The following is a 20,692-nucleotide window of genomic DNA, read 5'->3' as shown; positions in this document are numbered from 1 at the left end:
CTTATAAGTAATGAACCCTTATATTTTATGTGAGTGGTTTGATTTATACTTTTAATTCTGGACTTATGAGGAATAGAGTTTGAAACGGAGAAAATGATTGTTAAAAGACTTATTTTGAAATAGAAGAGCAAAGTTTCGAACTTGCTAAAGTTTTAACAAAATTCGTGCTCTGTGAGTATGCATGTATATGTTTTGTGTTTCTCGAGAAAGAGATTTTATTTGGCAGTAGAGCTACAGGAAAACTTTAAAAGCTCCACAGAAAGCTTGTCATTTTGAATCCCCTGAATATCTTCATTACTGACTCTGCCTTTGGTGCTACATAGAGGATGGTGGAGTAGTTTATGTGTAATGAACTCTACTCCTAATCACTTGTAATGTTTAAGCAGATGAAAATACTATAAGCACATATATTCTGGCGGTAGTGTGAGTTCTGTTTAACCTGTGATAGTGTAATTTAGATGCAGGAGGACACTTAATTTTCTCACATCTTGTCCCACCAGTGTGTTCAGTTATGGGCCAATTTATTTACATATGAGTTTCATCTGTCTTGTTATGAAGATTGCCTTAAGCAAAAGATAGGTATGGAAGTTTGCTTTGCTTTCAAAAACCTGTGGCAAGAAATATGATGAACTGAATCCTCTGATCTGTCATTGAAGATGTCTAGTTTCACTTTATAGTGTGTTGGGAAGACCGTACCTAGTAATTAGAAGGAAAAGAGCCCACATATATTAAATTAAGTTTAGGGACACACAATAAGTATAATGTTGACTGTAATCAAGCAAAGTTGGTCTTTCTTTTCATGAAGACTCCAACTTTGAACTTAAAACACTTAGATGCACAACTAGAAAGTGTTTTACTTATTAAGAAATACAATTTTATCTGTATCCGTGGGATGCGCATCTGCAGATTAAACCAACTGCTGACAAAAATACTGCAAAAAATTTATACTGAACATGTACAGAATTTTTGTTCTTACTGTTATTCCCTAGGTGATACAGTATAAGAACTATTTACATAACATTTTTGTTGTATTATGTATTATAAGTAATTTAGACATGATTTAAAGCATACAGGAGGATGTGTGTAGGTTATATGCAAATACTGTGCCATTTTAGGTAAGAGACTTGAGCATCCCTCTTATCCTCAGGGTAGTGGATGCAATGCCCTGAAGAGTCCAAGGGATGACTGTATGCCAGAATCCTAAAACAGTTTTCTAAAGAGGCCACTAGGAAATGGCATTTTAAAGAAGCATTCTTAAGTACATTTGAAATATATATTATCTAGAAGTCTTAATCTTTAATACTCTTAACCCTTTGTTACAAGTGACTGAGTCAGGAATCTGATCCATAGTTGCTGTTCTTCAGTTTGAATAAATGTAGGTGTAAGAAACCATCCATCCATCCATCCATTTAACAAACACAAATTGGGGGCACCCAAGAAGGAAATCTTTATATGTAAAACTTTGTTAAGTGAAGTTATACTCATGCTGCTCTTTGATACTCTGGGCAATTTTAGTAAATAACTTTAGAAAGGCAGACTAAAAAGAAACGTTGAACTTTTGCTCTAATAACATAGTGGGAAAGTTAACATAGCAAAACAATTAAGGAAGTATTTTTTATTCAGTTCTGGAAATTAGAGAGACCAGGATAAAGTTAGGAGTCATGGTTTTAATTTTTGTGGGGTGAAACAAGTAGTTCATTTTGGAAGCTGTTTAATATTTATCTGAAATTTCTTTTAGAGTCTTGGAAATTCACAGAGAGAATATGAAAAGCAGGTTGTCCTGTACAGTATTCGCAATCAGCTACGATACAGAAATAACTTAGGTGAGTAGAGACATTTTTATATTGAGGTGGAAATGATGGTTGCTGATTTGTCATTTTCATAAATTCATCCTATTTTTTCAATATATATTTCATGGTACTTAAATTATTCCATGTACAAACTTCGAGGAACTGTACTGATCCATTCCAAATAAAAACAATTTGTATTAGAACGTACAACTTTCTTTCCATTTCAGATGAAAATTACTTTTTAGAGTGTTGTTTATAGATTCGTTTTTCCTATAGAATATTCATCCTAATTCAGTTTCTTCTTTTTGTCTGGGGTCATAAAAGGAAAAGCTTAGTTCTTAATAATTTTAAACTCTGAGTTTTATTTTGCTGCTTTAAATTTTCTAAATAATAAGACTAATGAAAAACTTGCTATAATAATTAGAACACATTTTAAATTGGTTTCATCATTTTTTAATCTCCATTTTTAAAATACTTGCTTTCTATTTGTCAGACTACTTTGGTAGTTCTATTTGTAACCTACTATGCATTAGCTCTTATATTTTATTTTTATTTTTTATTTTTGCAATGTGGGAATTGAACCCTCGACTTTACACATGCTAGGCAAGTTCTCTACAACTGAGCTGTACCTCCAGCCCTAAGATGGTTTTTCTATATAAGCCTTTTCCATGGAAGTCAGAGTGCTCTTTACATTAAAAAAAAAAAAAAAAAAAATTAAATGATTTTTCAAAAATATACTTAACTTCATTCAAAGCTAGCATGCAGTTTGTCTATTCTGAAATAGACAAGATGGATACAGTGATATATAATATAGGATTACAAGTAGCTGTAATCCCATCTACTTGCGAGACTGAGGCAGGTGGATTTCAAGTTTGAACTTAGCCTGGTCAATCTACTAAGATCCTGCTTCATAAATATATATATATTTTAAGATGTATGTGGACACAATATCTTTATTTAATTTTATATGGTGCTAGAGATCAAACCCAGTGCCTCACACATGCTAGGCAAGTGCTCTACTACTGAGCCATAAACCCAGCCCTGACCTTGCTTCATAAAAAGGAAGAAAAGTAACACAGTAAGAGATTTGAGACTTCTAGCTTTTGTTTTCTACCTTTTTGTGTTTTTCCTGTTTGTTTTCTGATTTAAGATTTATTTCTCTACTTAAATGTACCACTATACATTTTACTTTTATGTTTAGGTCTATTACTTGTGGTATAATTGTTCTTTTTTCCATCTTAGAATATTTTATTTTCTTCTAACATATACTTTAAAAAATTAATATTGGTTTGTAAAGTATTTCTTACTACATTTATAGTGACTACATAACTAAAAGAAACCTGAAAAAAACTGAAAAATATCCTTCTTCTGCAGTTAAACATGTCAAAAAAGATGAACGCAAGTACTATGAGGAGCTGCTGAAGTACAGTAGAGATCATCTCATGCTGTATCCTTACCATTTATCAGATATTATGGTGAAGGGTCTACGGATAACACCATTTTCATACTACACTGGAATTATGGAGGTGAGTTTACAGGGTGACTGAACCATTAAGAATGGGGTGGGACTACATGTCAGGGACACTTCGTAGCGGATGGCCAGCTCTTCAATTCAGCCCCCAGTTATAGTGAACGTTGTTTCTGAAATTACAAAGTAAAAAGAATGGCTGGTTATAACTTAGCTGTTGGAGGCGCACTTGTATAATTGTCCACGTTGGGGGGGAGGTACCTATTTTATATTCTGTGTTCTTGAAGGTGTTGTTGACCCTTAATGCTATTTTGGCATTAATCAGTCATATATCTTAGCAGAATCTATATAAAATTTATTGCTTTTAATATATAATTAAGGTTGAAAATGTGGGTGACAGAATCAAACCCAACATTATGTAATACATGTGTCTAAAGAGAGAAATATATCAGTAGAGCTGTGAATCTCTTTGTGTAGTTATTAACTTTTAATTTTTAGCCTTTTTCCAAAGGAAATTTATGTTTGGCTTATGGCGAATAACTTTAATACTAGTTATATGCTGCTTTCGAGTGAGCTTTATGTAAGGATTGGCAGTATTTATCTAGTATCACTATTTAATTACGTTTGAGTTCTGCTGTTTTGGGCTTACTAGCCACTTGAATTGCAGAGAGAAGCCTAGAATCAAAGAAGCTGGGAACCTGCAGTGAAGGAGAGGTTAGCTCCCTTGTTGACGTGGCATGCTTTACTTAGCGCCATAAACCATTTCTCCGTGGGCACTTCTGTAGTCCTGTTTCCTTTGTCCTCCTTTTGAGATCAAACAGCCCTAGTAGCATGACAAAGAAACAGGGTGGCACAGTGCAGCTAGTTAGTGGTAGAATATTTATTGCTGTCTCTGATTGCTTTTCAGTGTCATCCACAATGTTTGGGGGTTAAGATAGATGGGAGTTTTTGTCCATTTACCAGCTTTCATTCAAGTTACATTCATGTGCTTGTTGCTTTCTGGTTTCTCTTCTTACACCATTTGGTATAGCTCCTGGCTTGAAAATGGGTCTTAATCTGCAGTGAACAGTTGGACAAAGAAATTGGGGGTGGAAAAAGCTACATACTGAGTTAAACGCTGCAACTAATTGGAACTCACGGGAGTAAAAGCTTACTAAGTGACTTTTGGTAGTATGTATTTTAGGTGCATGTTGGTAGAGCTGTGACCTTTTCTTAGGGTAGGAATCCCGGATCAGGTATGAATTGTGGAGAGATTAGAACCCTGAGCTTGTAATAGGCATTCCTTGTATAGTTTCCATAGGGCAGAGGGTACAGGGCAAGTGTCTAGGAATTCATAGATTGATTCAGAGTGTTGTGAGAAACTCAGACCCAGAAGTCTATTCTTCCCTTATTAGGAGGGTTAGGGTACCACAGTGTGGCATGTTTGCTTTAGGTCACTAAACTAAGATCTCACTGCTTCCTGTAATAATTAACTGGTATTTTGTTTGTCAATATTAATATATATTTATACTCATGATTTCATGTAAGGAAATTTTGCATTTTAAATTTTAAATATTTTTCTTTTTAAAAGGACATTATGAACAGTGAGAAAAGTTATGATTCATTGCCCAATTTTACTGCTGCTGACTGTAAGTATTTAATTGTACCAAGTTAGATAACACCAAGATTTTGTCCTTGTGAATGCATGGTGTTGTTTGTCAGTATTGCAGTGTGGTTTAGCTTGAAATGTGAAAAATGAGAACAGCAAGAATATTGCTAATGGAAATTTTATTGTGTAATACACATCAAGTGTAAGATTTAACATAAATGTCTAAAAGAGGAACATTTTGGAGTGGTAGGATAAGGACAATAGGACTAATCATATTTTTAGAGAATGAATTCTTTTTGGTATTTGGACTGTATATACCAAATGAAGGAGAAAATGTTTGCACAATATTTTTACAACATAATATGTACCGTTTCTATCAACATAATTTGTTGGTGTTTTATTATGCTTATTTTAATAAAGTATGTATCTGAAACTTGGCACAGTTCTGTATGAGAAGCTTTTGCTGAGAAGTACACATTTACTTCTTAAAATTGGGAGCAGTTCTGCTTTTTAAAAATGTTCTCTTTTGACATTGTTTCAGTGTTAGCTTGAGTTCATCACTCCCACTATTTAGTTTAGTTTTCTTTTATACTTTGAAGAATTTTTTAAAATTTGATATTGATGAACTGTGTAAATTAATAATTAAAAGATGAATATAACCTGAGGGTTTTTCCTAAAATCACTAATAAACTTATTTATTAGTGTGAAATGACATTTCAAGATCTGTTAAATGTTTTTAAAGGAAAGACTTTTTTTTTCAGGTCTGAGGCTTCTTGGCATAGGAAGAAACCAGTATATTGATCTTATGAATCAGTGTAGATCATCAAAAGTAAGTCATTTCCCATTTTCCTTGTTTGACCTCTTTATCACAATCTTGTCATTTTTTGAAGGGGTGAAAGTAGTGAATTGTATGTAATTTCTTTGAACAAATGCAATACAAAAATAACTCCTTAGTATTCTCCAGGTTATAATTTTAAGTGATTATTAAATTTAAAAACATAGCACAAAAGATTTAGTTTTTAAAATAATTTTGCTCTGCTATCTTTTTATTTTCCCATTCTAGACTTGGAGTTCACTTAATGGGTGAATAAGTATATATTTTCAAGTATACTTTTCACCTCTGAAGTTCTGGATTTTGATTCAGGTTCAATGATTAATTTTTAAGATAATTAACTTGAAACAGTTTAAGAATGACTTTCTCCATTCAGTTTATCTAGAATAGTAAGATTTTAAAACATGAGAGTTTAAAAATGTATTTATTTTGCCTGTTAGAAACAACCTTATATGATTGGATAAATGGAAGAAAGTGGTCATTTTAGGTTGTTTGTAAATTCTCAAGTGTTTGTTCTATTGCAGAAATTTTTCAGAAGGAAAACGGCCCGGGATCTTCTGCCCATAAAGCCAGTAGAAATCACCATAGAGGCATGGTGGGTGGTACAGTCTGGATATATCACAGAAGATGACATCAAGGTAGAGATCTTTAAAATTAAAAACAGAATTTTTTTAAACTAACTTTACAACTTTTAATTGCTGTTATATACTATTTTTAAAAATAACACTATTTGGTTTCTTATAGAAAATTAAACTAATTCTAAATTAAAATGATCTTAGTAGGCTACGCTATTTGTAGTTTTCAAGATGCTTTTTAACAGTGGGGGAGACTTGACTTGGTTCAGGTACAGTAATCTGGGCATGTTCATTAGGCAGATGTTTCATGTAAGTGTTATATAGTGCTAGAGCTACCAACAACAATGACATGGCTACCATCAATTTTGAAAAATTGTTTTGTGCTCTGTGTGACGTGTACTCTTGGAAGTACTACTCATATTGTCTCATGTAGTTCTTATGGCAACCCCAGGAGGAAGTATTGTTTGTATCTCATTTCACAGATGAGAAAAGTGAGCACAGAGCTGTTAATGGCTCAAATCATAATGTAAGTAGAGATCAACGATTTTTACTTAGGTAGTTTGCTGTGGAACCTGTGTGTTAATCACTTTGTTGAATTACCATACTGAAATGATAGGTGCTTCAATGTGGTAATAGTGTCAAGATCAGGGAAATGATATTCCCATTGGTCTGACAACATTTAATAAAAGCTTTATGTGTTTTGGAAGGGATGTTGATTTAGAGGAAAGTGTTGGGGAGAAGTATTGAGGGAGCCTAGAGACCAGTTTATATCTATGTGTAGTTGAATGTAAGTGAGTAGATGGCCTTTTTTGGGGGTCTCTATTTAATTTTTCTCTGGAGGGCATATTAAAGCTAGTAAATAGAAATTTTAGAAGTTTGGCTTAAGTATAAGTTCTTTCTGTTGGAGCCATTAAACTGTGTCATAAGCTAATGAACCTTCTTGTCACTGATAAGGAATATGTGAATATGTGGGGTTTAAATCAATTTCTCTTTTGAGAGATTCAGAATTAGCAAATGGATCTGATGCCAGTTCAAAGAAGAGGAGTAGATTTGGTATTTATTAGTGTGCACTTATTACTAACCAACAAATATTGGTATTTATAGTGACTTCATTTTCTAAATTCTATTGGTAGTATAGATTTCGGCAACTTAAGTAATGTTTATTTCTGTAGATCTTTGAATTCTAGACTGATAAATGAGGAAAGTGTAGTTCATTCAAGTAATGACATGGAATCATTGATTTCAATAATGAATAGATTTCAGGAGTCAGGAGATTATGAATTAGTTAATTTGGACAGAACTTAATTGAAAATATTTTGCTTTTCTTAGATATGCACTTTGCCTGAGAAATGCGCTATTGATAAGATCATCGATTCAGGCCCTCAACTCTCTGGATCACTAGATTACAATGTAGTACATAGTAAGTGGTTAGTAGAAATGGTCTTTTGTCAACATAAAAACTTGTTTTCAACTATGGATAACTAATAGCAATAACTTATGAATTAGGCACAAATACTACCATTTCCTAAGGGATGTTAATATTTAAAGTGTGACCCTAGTCTGTTAATTTTCCACTGTAGCTATAATTAGTGACATACACTAGAAATTTATACAAATGGTAAGAAAAATTTTATAGTTGTGAACATACGTAGGAAACCAAGATTTTAAAACTTTAATATAATTCTTTTTCTCTTCTATTTTACTTTTTTCTTCTTTACATAGCATTGCTTTAAGAATCTTTATAGAAATTAGGAGTCAGTTCTTTTTTTTTTAATTGACTATTATATAATTTAATAAAAAAGATAAAACAAGATGCTTTTACTTCTGTAGGTTTATATAACAAAGGATTTATTTATCTGGATGTACCAATATCTGATGACAGTTGTATAGCAGGTAAGTCTGAGCTAACATTTTTACTGGTTCTTGAATGGCTACTAGGTGTTAGGCACTACATATCATCCCAATAAATTAGACACAGATCATTCCAGAATCTTAGGTGTTAAGATTTTTCAAGGAAAAACATTTATTATTTGTTATATTTTAATCCTTTGTGATAGTTTTACTTACATTTTTTATTTTCATTTTTCACCCTGTATTAAGTAGTAAAACCTTAAGTCAGAGTTTTCACAATCCCAGATCAGATCTGCATTGTTATAAATTCATTGTCACCTTTTAGTCATTGTTCAGCACATAGCACTTCTTACACATATTCAGCAATATCACAGAACCTGTTCTCCTTTTAACACATTCGTGTCTTATTTTTTTTATGTTACTGTGGTCTTTTTTGTCTTTATTTCCTTCTCTCTCCCTCCCTCCCATCTGTTTAAGTGAAACCAATATTAAGAGCCTGTGTTTTTATTTCCTTCTATATCTAATGGGTATATCAATTTATTAAATCATTTCCCTGTTCTTCATTATTTAGGTCATTTTTAGTTTTTTGCCCCTACAATAGTACTAAGGTCATTAACATCCTTTTTCTGTAGTTTATATTTCTTGCCACTTTGTAGAAGCACTTAAAATATACAGGTGTGTGTTACAAGTAAGTCTGTTTTCTAGTGTGTCTTAATTGTTGTTCTTGTTCATGGTATTTTTTTATTCATACTAAGATATTTAATAATTATGTAATCATAACAGGGAATGACCATACTGTTAACAACTGAGTGGTGATAAGAATTATTTGGGGACATGAAGGAAATATTCCCTCATGTCAGTGTTGAATCTTGACAGGTTATCATGCTGTACTATATTCTGACCTTCATTTGGGCTAACATGTATTTCCAATTCTTTAATAGTGCATTTTTAATCATGTGCATACATAAGTTGTTTTAAACTTGGAAAGACAGCTAAAAAAGTTAAAATACTAATTTGGGTTTCTATAGTTGATGGTGGCTCATAGAATACTAGTTTAAAAACTTGAAAACTGTTTAATAAAGAAATGATTTCTGGAAGACAAGTGATAGTGGTTTCCTGTTGCAGTTGGAAAATATGAAAACATTATTCTAGTTCCCATTCTTATCTGATAAACTGACATTGACTAATTTGAGATCCACCTAAAAAGATTAGTCTTTGTTTCATTTTGACTGACAGCTTGAACATTGACTCACATTAGCTCTAAGTTCTTTTGAAAGAAGCATTCATAGAAGGGCCAAATGGATGGCTGCTCCGTTTCAGTGATGTGTTTTGCCACACTTGGTACTTGACAGTTTTTGGTGGTACGGACAAATCCATGGTATTGTAACTGCTTAATTCACCCTGCTTTTCACCATGTTACCTCTCTAGCTGGGTCCTAAGTTGGAATAAACCATGAGAGAAAAGCAGGTTGGCAACATGAAAACCATGAAGCTCAACACAAAAGACACCTGAAGGTGATTTCAGAGGAGGCATTTCAGATGTGTTTCAACAAAAGTACAAACACTGTGGGTGGTAGAACAAACACATGTGAGGGGACAAGTACTCTGAAGGGAGTATCTTTCTAAAGGCTCTGTAATTGAATGTATTTCATCATTGATCATACTTTTTGTATTTTATGTCTGCCCTTTTATTGCTTCTAGATTTCTGTTATGCTTTGAGTGGAATGCTTCTAGGATATATAACTAATCTTAAGAATCTTGAAATCTTTGGCCATATATGTATATAAATCTGTAGTCTGTTTGGAACTTTAATATTTAATGTGAAATAAGGGTTCAACTTGATTTTTTTTCTATTTGAATAGCCAATATAAATGCTAGCTGTTTTTTTCAGTAACTCATTTTTGTTGAGTGGAAGTATGACTTTTGTCATATACTGAATTCCTTTATATATTGGTCTAATTCTGATAATTTTTATCTCTCAATGATACCATGTTTTCTTGATTATGGTAACATAGAATAACTTTTAATATTTGTTATGACCACGTTTTCCTTGTGATTATTCCAAGATATTTTTTTCTTTTTACTTACTCTTTTTTAAACATTTTTGAGTAGGGACTACTTATGATGCAAAGCTTTAAATTTACAAATGAGTGTAAGAGTCTGCCTCCCACTTCTGTGCTCAAGCCACCCAATTCCTGGTGTATTCTTTTAGGAGTAAATCTGTGTACATGGGCACGTCTGCATACATGCCTATGTGCATTTCTGTATATATACTTTTTGGTGTGTTTTATTTTTACACAAATGAGGTATGTACTCTGGTTCACACTTTTAATTTTAACAATACATTAGAGACTATTCCATGTTTCTTTATATAGAGTTGCCAAAATTGTGACGTAGGAAAATTTCTAAACTCTTAGTGTCTTGGTTTCTTTCTCTAAAATAGGGGTAATTAGACTGTATAACTCATGAGGTTAAGAGGGTTAAGTGAAATTGTATATGAATAGTCCAGTGCTTAGTAAGTGTTTCATAATTGTTCAATATTATTTTCACACAGCTTATAGTGCAGGTAAGAATTTATGGCATTAAATGTGGAATTTCCAAAATATTTCTAAAAAGACTTTCATACTTAAAGTCCCTAGATGACTGGAAATAATAGCAGTAAGTTAGAAAATGACAGGAGCCAGACCTATAAAGTATATAACGTATCCTGAAATGTATGTTGTAGTTTTATAGTGTCTTAATTTTACTCACTTGAATTGTATCTTATTTTTTACTTTTAGGAAGAATTTAGGTTTTGTGTACAATGAGATGGCATTAGGGCCAGGGGACACAGGAATACCCAAATGCTGCTATGCCTAGACACTCCTCTTTCCCAGAATATTTTCATGGGAAGCGTACAAATGGGAGAATGGCAAAGGAAAGCGTAGTGCTTCTTTATCGTTGGCTGGCAAAACTCTCTAGTAGATGAGGTTTAGAGCATTTGGATCAGATGAGTATGAATGAAGCTTCAGGTGGAGAGTGATGTTTGGGCCACCTGCTGTGCAGAAGGATGTCTTAGCCATCTTGCTACTGAGGAAGATAGAGTACCAAAAAGACAAAGTCCCAAAGAGCAAATTATACTGGTGACTGCTGGTGATTGTGGCAGACATGCAGATTGAATTCCCCCTCTTCTCAGGATAGAGTGAGAGACAGAGAGAAAGGCAGAGAGCCAGTACTTTCCATCCACCTGGTTTCTTCTTGAAGTCCTTTACTTTTCTGCTTTGGCTCAATGATTCCTACTGCCTGTGAGGCATGGCACATGCAGGCTTCCCTGTTCTGAAGCAGCCTCCATACCTCTGCATTTTGACCAGGTTCATATCTTTCAGCAGCTTCTCCTCCTCAGTATCTGTGAGAGTTCCATAGGGAATTAAATGATTCTTTTCAAATTTTGTGGTCTCCCTTTTTAGTTCCTTCTATGTAGTTATTATTGTATATGACTTTAACTTTGGGAGTTTAGAAAACTTTCTGTGGGGTGGATAAAATAAATCAAAACTTATATTCAGTCTCTAAGTGGGGTGGGGTTCTCTTTTTTGAATAGATAATTATGCTTTCTTTTATAAAATCATGTAACTGAGAAAAGTCTATTTTGTTTATTTTAGTTCCTCCTCTTGAAGGTTTTGTAATGAATCGAGTGCAGGGTGATTATTTTGAAACTCTACTGTATAAAATATTTGTTTCAATAGATGAGCACACTAATGTTGCAGAGGTAAGTATGGTAACATTTTTTGAAAAAAATAATCTTACAAATTAACTTTACGTAGAATATGTAAAATATTTTAATAATTTGGTTAAGATGTTTTCAAATTCCATTCATTGGGAGATTAGTGACCTTTAATTTACTTAAAGGTCACCATTCTTAATTCCTGCATATGCATAATAAAATTTTTACATCAATAATTTATAATTTGGTTAAATAACTATATGCCTCTTCATAGTAAAGGATTATAGACTATATCCATGATTTTATTAGAGCATTACATTTATACATAGTATTTGGGTTCCTTTTGACATAATTATACATATAAGGAATTTGATTTCAATCCCCTTTTCCTTCCTTTCCCTTTTTTCCCCCCTCTCCCTTCTCTCTTTCCTGTACTGTATCGATCTTCCTTTCATTTATGTATGTATATGTGTGTTTACTTTTTGCTACTGGGGATTGAACCCTGGGGTGTTCAACCACTGAGCCACATCTCTAGCCCTTTTTTATATTTTATTTAGAGGCAGGGTTTCTCTCGGTTGCTTTGGCCCTCTCCAAGTTCCTGAGGCTGACCTCGAACTCATGATCCTCCTGCCTCAGCCTTCCTTTATTTTTGATTGCTACATCTACTCAAAGGAGATACTCTCTTTGGTTTAATTATATATACATATAACATGATTCTGTTAGATTCATTTTGTATTTCTTTCCCTTTCCTTTCCTTCTTTCCTCATTTTCCTACTTTTACTGACTATATTTATTTTATTTAGAAATTTTATTATTTTAAATGAGACAAAATTAAAGAGTAAGGAATTTTAAATTGTATGATCACTAACTCTTATATCTTATAGATAAGGAAGGAAGAAAATTCTGAATTCAAAATTTATTCAGTTTCAGTTATTGATAATTAAATTTTGCTGATAATGATTACATTTATCTGTTATTGCTGTATAGTGATTAATAATTCTAAGAATGAAAAAATAAATTTTAATTTTATTTTCCAGCTTGCCAATGTCCTTGAGATAGACTTATCTCTGGTTAAGGTATGTTATATTTATACTCTTTATTTATAATGTGACTGATACATTTTACAAGTTGATTTTTATCTTGATACACTACTGAGTAACAGAGGTATGAGATTATTAGCCACTTCAGGGAGAATGCACACTACAGGCATGTTTGCAGAGAAACAAAAGGGTAAGATGAGGAGCCCTGAATCAGTTTTTTGCTGATGAAATGAAAGAGAGCACTCGCATTAATGTGTGCACCAATGAAGGCCTGATTGGGATCGTGTAGGGAGGAGCCCAGTCAGTGCCACAACTTTGCCTTATTGAAGTAGATGTAGAAGGGCGAGGCCAGAGAAGGGGAGCAGTCTGCCCCGCAGCCCCATTGCACATATGAAGACCTGAAGGGAAGAACAGGCTTGCTGAAGAGACTGTCTTTTTTTTTCTATTGTGGTATGAAAATGTTTGAGTATCACTGGAGGCATGTCTCTTATAGTATATTTTTTTTCTTTACAGATAATCTGATGTGTAGTTTATTTTAAATGCTAATTCTCTTCACATTCCTTTCAGAATGCTGTTTCAATGTATTGCCGATTGGGCTTTGCCCATAAGAAGGGACAAGTAATAAATTTGGATCAACTTCATTCATCATGGAAGAATGTTCCATCCGTAAACAGATTAAAGTAACTCATTTATTATGATATACAAAATAAATTTAGTATGAATTTACTATTATTTAGTATAATATTACTCAGCCATAAAGAATAATAAAATTATGGCATTTGTAGGCAAATGGATGAAATTGGAGAATATCATGCTAAGTGAGATAAACCATTCTCAAAAAACCAAAGGGTGAATGATCTCACTGATAAGCGGATGATGATACATAATGGGGGGTGGGAGGGAGGCAAGAATGGAGGAAGGAGGAACTGTATAGAGGGAAAAGAGGAGTGAGAGGGGTGGGGGGGTAGGAAAAAATAACAGAATAAATCAAACAGCATTGCCCTATGTAAATGTATGATTACACAAATGGTATGCCTCTACTTCATGTACAACCAGAGGAACAAGTTGTATCCCATTTGTTTACAATTAAAAAAAAAAAGAAAAGAAATTAACTTTATACAAGGAAATTTTATTCAATTTGTCAGTTGTGGTATAAACCCTATATATTAGTAATTTCAAATCTTTTGTATAAAATGTATCTTTTTTAGAATCTGGTAAAAATTAAGAACCTTCATTATAGAAAAAAACATATATAATACTGTACACATAATTTTGAAGAATTCTTGAATTCCTTTAAGCTGGTCCATGGGTCTTGGTTAAAAACTTCTGTTGTATGTGGGCAGAGCATTTTTTGGCCTATAATCTTAATTTCAGACTTGAGTGTAAGATTAAATTTAGATTGTTCTAAATTTAGATAGTTATTTTTATGTAAGATCATTTATATGATTTTTAAGTGAATGTATTCTTCATTAATAGGAGTACTTTAGATCCACAGAAGATGCTTTTATCATGGGATGGTGGGGAAAGTCGGAGTCCTGTTCAAGAAGCTTCTTCGGCTACTGACACTGATACAAATAGCCAAGAAGATCCAGGTTAGCAATAACTCCATTTATTTAGAGGTTGCAGTATCTGTCCAAACATATACTCTTACAGTTATTTATAGTTTTTTTTCTTTTAAAGTTTCTTCATTCAGTAGGCAGTTTTTAATTACTTACCAGCATATTGGACATTGTGCTAAGTCGTGGGGTATAAAATTGACAAAAAATTGCACCTTCTTTCTAAGAATTAAATCTAAGGAGAAGAGAGTGCAACTGAAAAAACTGTAACATTGAAAGCACTAATTATGGTGCTCGTGGGGTACAAAGAAGAGACCCTTTATTGGCTGGAGTGGTCTTGGAAGCCTTCATGGCAAAGATGTTATTTGGGTTACCAATGAATACAAGCCTGCTGGTCAGTGAGGAGGGCCATTTCAGCCCAAGAGAACAGTGTGGGCTAAGCCCAAAGGGAGGTAAAGAGGAATGCCTGAGGGGGCTGCTTAGGGTTTAACGTTGCCAGGGAAGAGGAGTGCAACCTGGACTTTCTTTTGAGACTTTCTGTTACCTGAGCCAGGTAACATGTCTGAAGGGGTTAGGCCAGTTAGTCTTGTTGATCTGACAGTTACCAAGTCTTTATTATTAGTTTTCAAGAAATTTATTACAAAAGTAAATGCTTTTAAAAAAGATTAATAATAAATTCTTTGTGCTTTGAGATAGGTATGCTTGGGACCTCTTGTGACTAATATTGCTTATATTTAATTTATGTACTTTCATAAAGCTAAAATGAAATACTTTCTCATTCTAAATAAACAAAGATTAATTTTTATTTGCTTAATTTTTAATTATGATTTTTTTTCAGCTGATACAGCTAGTATAAGCAGTTTGAGTCTGTCTACGGGATATACAAAGCGTATTGCCTTCCTTTTTGATTCAACTCTTACTGCCTTTTTAATGATGGGAAATCTTTCACCAGTAAGTCAAATGCTTGTTTAATGTAAAGATGCATACTGATTAGATTAAAATAATTCAGTGCTCATATAACTGTAAAAATTGGATTTATTTCTGAAAACATATCTGACTTTGTTTTATATTCCTTATGGGATATAATAATTTTTAGTGAGGATTGCTTTTGTAATTGGAAGGATCAACTCCTTACCTCAACTACTTTCAAGTTTAAATGTGTTGGAAAGTGTATTAGAAATATAAGATTATGTTTAGCGTAAAAAAGGAAAGTTAGAACTTTATTATTTTTGTTTATTTTTTGCAGAACTTGAAAAGTCATGCAGTCACGATGTTTGAAGTAGGCAAACTCTCAGATGAGTCTCTGGACAGCTTTCTTATAGAACTAGAAAAGGTAAATTTAGATTTCATTTTAGGGGATGAAAGGGCATTTGAAACCTTTCCTTGCTTGATGAAGCATCATTTATGCTGGCTGTCAATTTTCATGGATTTTTGGCATACTCTTGCTCATTGTTAGTCATTCCTCACCTTAGTATTATGGCAGTCATTTAGACTTAAACATTGACTGGGTGATTGAATTTAAAAAATTCTTTTAAGACGGTATGTCTACTTCATTTCTGTCTTCATATGAGAAATGGGGAATAGAAATCTTCATCTATATGTAATTTTTTTAATTGAATTTTTTCTAAAATAACCTTTCTTTTTTTCTGGTGTTACTCTTAAGTTCACCTTTTAAGCAGTTTTATTTTAAGTTTTTATTCCTGTTATCTTGAACCTGGAACAGTGTCCCCAGGTATCATATTTATGTCCACTCTCACTATCCCTTTTAGTATCTTGAAGACTTCAGCTATATTTGCTCTTAACCACCTTTTTCCCTGTGAGTACAGCCCCAGTTTTTCTTAGTTCTAAATTTTGATTGCCCTTTATTGGTGTTTTTTATTCTCTGGATATATTATTCTGTCTTCTGCTCTTCTTTGTGCATGAGTTTATGTACCTAATCTGTTCCTTGGCTAATAATTTAGTAAAGAACTCTAAATGAACTCTATGTTAAATGTGCTGTTTATAGAATTTTTGATGATTTTGTATATCTTTTTTATCTTAAAGTATATTTTATTGCTTCTCCTTCATAGGAGTTTTACTTTAAACAAAATGCATATGAGATAATCCTTGCTATTAATTGGTCTGTTTTATTTTCATTTATTTGTTTCATTATTCTTCAGGGCTTTTTTTAATCACTTGTTAACCCTATTTCTTATAATGTATCATCTTTTGCTAATTAACATTTTCCTATGTTCCTGCACATTTAAGTTCTGGTTTCTTGATTTTTATATTTTTTACATCAGCTAGTCTTTTTTTTTTTTTTTTTTTTTTTATCATTTGTAGCAAATTCCAAGATCATGTCTGCTCTTTTACTCATTGTATGTCTGTATTGTTTTTTACCATATAGTCATTCTTTATAAAATGTTTCTGGCCAAAGTTTAGTTCTAAAAGTGTTTCTTAGCTATTTTTTAAGTAGGCTGATTGTCCTTAAGTTTAATTGGTTGATCTTGTTAATTTAATACCAATCAAATTTAATTATCTCTTCCCTTTAGATCTATCTTTCCATCTTCTGTGTTTATTCCTGGGATATATATGAGTAAAATTATATTTTATATATTATATGTATGTATAGATAAAAACAAGTGACAGTCTCATTGTTCAAACAGCATGCATTAGATATAAGGTCAGTGAAGTTGGAACTTTGGTCTGCTTAGTCTTTATCTCACAGACAGGTCACATGATGTAGAAATTATTCAGTAAATCTTGGTGAATGAATTTAAGCTGTGTGTCCAGCAATGAGGTATAGCCATGTTCACTCACATGTTCCAGTGTGCCTCATAACTGATGATACAAAATTGTGAGCAAAGTGTTGAGAATTAAAGATATAATTGGGGGCCAGGGATTGGAGTACTTTCTGGATGAAGCAGCATATGGGTTTTAGAGTTTTTTAAGCACGCTGTTTGAATGATATATGGACCTATAACTCATATAATGGTGTAAGTTAGCAGTATTCTCTTGCTAAAATTATTAGTTTTACTTGGAGTAATTTCTATCATCATTATAAATGAATAAAATTGGAAACTCAACAGAGATTGTTTTGGTATTGCCTGGGCAAGTGTTTGATCTGTTGCTTTTAAATATGTCCTAATGTCTCTATTACATGATTATTTATCAGCCTCAGTGGCATGAAAGTGGTTTTCATTGCAAAATCTGTTTTCTTTTGGTTTAGGTTCAGAGCACTGGTGAAGGAGAAGCACAGAGATATTTTGATCATGCACTTACTCTGAGAAACACAATACTGTTTCTGCGACATAATAAAGATCTAGTTGCACATACTACTCAACCAGACCAACCCAATTATGGTATGATAAGTATACATAATTTTGAAGACATGATCATAAGAAATGTATTTTTAAGACATTGAAAAGATCATGTTCATTTATTTTATCATCACTTATTTAATAATCACTTATTTAATAAGTTTTGTATAAATACTGAATTTATAACTGAGGCTGCTTTATGAATTCTTTGCCAACTGTTTTTTACTTTTACTTTTTCTCTTCTCATTTGCCATTGACATTTGTTGTATCTAAATCTTAATACCTACAAATAGGATTGAAATATATATTTAAGTAGCTGACTAGAATTTAGAACAGGCGTCAATCAGCTCTTGAGGAGTAAACAAGTGCTAAAACTTAGTTAAGGTAGGAGGATAATGTAGGGATGATAGATTCCATCATATGAGTATAATAAACATGAACTTCCTGTTCAAAGGCTACTATGATATTCAGTAAAGTATTTTACTTTGAAATATGAAAATGGAAACAAATAAAAAGAAGTGGTAGCACTTTTAGTGTGTTGCTGAACTCTAATGTAGCTGTTGCTCTGTTAGTCACTCAGTTTTGTGACAGATGAGGGTTCCCACACTTCAGTTGCACTGATGGTCCCAGCATCTCTACCCAGAGTTTCTGATTCAGAAGATTTTGAGTTGGAGAAGGACACCTAGAAATGCATGTTTTAAAAGAGGTGATTCTAGGGTTCAGCTGGGGTTGGGCACTCCTGGAACAGTATTTGGCTCAAGTCCTTGGACCTTCACAAGAGTTCATCTTGGGAATTTGTAAATTCTCAATGCCACTGTAACATTTAATTTCATTTATGTAAAAAAATCTGTTTTTCTGGCCAAGAACCATTATTTTCTTAGTCATGTCCATTTTCATTTTATTTCTCTCACTAGCATCTGGCTCTCTCTTCAGCTCAGTTTAAAAAATTAAGGAAGGAATCAATTAGCACTTTAACAAGAGTTATCTAATAATTGAGAACAAAGTTGCTTGGTAGCTTAGCCAAATGAAGCTGGACTTACTCAATATCTAGTGACTCACTTTTGCAGCCTTATCATGTCTTAGCAGAATTACAAATTGTCATTTACTGAGGCTCTTTTTTTGAGGTCATTCATAAATAGTTAAAACTGAATTTAAATATTAAGTCACCAAATGCCAAGAGTCTGAAGCACTTACTAATATTGATTTATTGATGAGTAACCTTTTTTGTTACTAAATTTTAGATCACATGATCAGACAGTGGTCCAACCTTGAAAGATGTCTTTGGATATAAAATTCCTGCAATTTCTGGGACTTTTTAGTGATTTATAGATAGTGGGTAAGAACATTTGAAAGCATATATTTCAGCTGCCTTTATATACATTGTTGTTTCCTACCTGTCATAGAATTTGAGAATGTTAGAGAGTGATTGTGACCAGTCAACTCCTTTTGTAGTTAAGAAATTTGAAATTTATCTTGGTTAGATCTCCTGCCCATTTAGTCATCAAGGCCCTTATGATTAGTGTATAGAAAAGCTAGGAATGGCAGAATTTTTTTCTTGACATGTTTTCTAATGCTTTGTCCCTTATAGTTTCTTCTCTTGGACATTAAGCTTTTTATTGTTTTACTCATGTACAGTTTGTTGCTTTAGTCTGGAGTATACTTTGCTTTTGCCACAGATAGTGTATGTACCAACAAGTAAGTTAAATGGTAAACGTAAATATTCTGTATGAAAATAGTTAAGTATAATTCTGACCTTTAAGATAGGTTTAATGGACAACTGCTTCTTGCATCAGGCGGAGCTATAATTGCTTATCATTATTGTTAGAACTCCAGAATTGAATTATGATTAACTCCGTCCCATAAGACCAAACCTACAGTTACTTGTGAATTTCATTTATTCAATTAGCCATTCTTAGCTGGCCTTCTCATCTGAACCAGAGAACCCAGAAGATGACTGGAATGACGGTGCATCACTAGTACAATGGGAGAAGGTGGTTCATTCCATACAGAGGATATCCAGGCACTAAGGCTTCAACCTGCCTATTGAGCAATGGTGCTTTTTCTAGGTGCTTGACTTGATTACTGAATCTTAATCTTTTTTAGAAAAGAAATTCTGTGGTATTGGTTTTAATGAGCACCTTGTGTAGGTAGGATTTTCCTTTTATGTCACTAACAATTTATACTTTAGATATATTATGTGGTATTTGGAATTTACTTTAAAGCAAAGCCTTGTGATATTGTCATTAGAAACAAACTCTGAAGTATGTGAAAAGAACTAGTTTCTAGCAATCTTTTGGTTTTAAATAATGTGAGGTCCCTGCTGAAAAATAAGAACTTTTTTTTTTTTTTTTTTTTGCTCTGATCAGTATAAAACATAAAAACTACTGTTTGTAATTCGGCAGCCTAATACTGTGGAAATGTTTTTAAATTAAGCCACATTTGTAAAGATCAATCACAGTTGTAAAAATCTTAAGAAAATGTGTAACCACCATGAACTTTTTAGACTTCATGCCTTCTGTGTCCTAGTCTACCTTAAATATTTTCTATACTTGATACTGACAGTGCTGAATTTTGCCTAAAGGTTCAGAAAATCTTATCCTTTTGTGCTGGCAAAGTGTCTTACTACAAGGACCTACCCTTTCTCCTTGTAAGTTAGATAAGAGTCATAGATGTCCCCTTGTTCACCTTTGATAAGACCAGAAACAGACTCTTCAGATTCCCTTTCTTTGCCTCATAAATGATTTGATGAACTTTTGATCCCAGCCGATGAATCAGAACAGAATACTTGTTAACCCAACTGTGGTTATGCTTCTCTCCTTTCTTCAGGTTCCCATACTTAAAAACAACCCAGACCCTATAGTAGAACATTCTTTCCTACTCTTTGATCCCACCCGCACACCTGGTTCATTATACTTTGTTGACTTGTAACTCTGTAAAAGAAGAACAACAACAACCATGTTTTGCCTAATTCTCCAGATTCTTGCAGACCTTAAG

The 20,692-nt window shown here is 33.1% G+C and overlaps 1 protein-coding gene across 1 annotated transcript in view; it reads left to right on the top strand.

Moving 5' to 3' along the window:
• The window catches only part of Fam91a1 (family with sequence similarity 91 member A1), a 43,182-nt gene that overhangs the window by 3,454 nt on the left and 19,036 nt on the right, over nt 1-20,692 (top strand). Inside the window, exons 2-15 of the mRNA XM_047539277.1 lie at nt 1,739-1,823; nt 3,165-3,316; nt 4,829-4,886; nt 5,608-5,675; nt 6,203-6,316; nt 7,583-7,673; nt 8,084-8,146; nt 11,742-11,848; nt 12,841-12,879; nt 13,411-13,523; nt 14,320-14,435; nt 15,238-15,350; nt 15,646-15,732; nt 17,608-17,740. Of these exons, the coding sequence (XP_047395233.1) occupies nt 1,739-1,823; nt 3,165-3,316; nt 4,829-4,886; nt 5,608-5,675; nt 6,203-6,316; nt 7,583-7,673; nt 8,084-8,146; nt 11,742-11,848; nt 12,841-12,879; nt 13,411-13,523; nt 14,320-14,435; nt 15,238-15,350; nt 15,646-15,732; nt 17,608-17,740 (1,339 nt within the window). The remainder of the gene's footprint in view (nt 1-1,738; nt 1,824-3,164; nt 3,317-4,828; nt 4,887-5,607; nt 5,676-6,202; nt 6,317-7,582; nt 7,674-8,083; nt 8,147-11,741; nt 11,849-12,840; nt 12,880-13,410; nt 13,524-14,319; nt 14,436-15,237; nt 15,351-15,645; nt 15,733-17,607; nt 17,741-20,692) is intronic.

Source organism: Sciurus carolinensis, chromosome 1, assembly GCF_902686445.1.
Source record: "Sciurus carolinensis chromosome 1, mSciCar1.2, whole genome shotgun sequence".
In the NCBI taxonomy this organism is placed as follows: domain Eukaryota; kingdom Metazoa; phylum Chordata; class Mammalia; order Rodentia; family Sciuridae; genus Sciurus; species Sciurus carolinensis.
The sequence above is the reverse complement of the archived record's forward strand: the minus strand, read 5'-3'. Positions and strand labels throughout refer to the sequence as shown.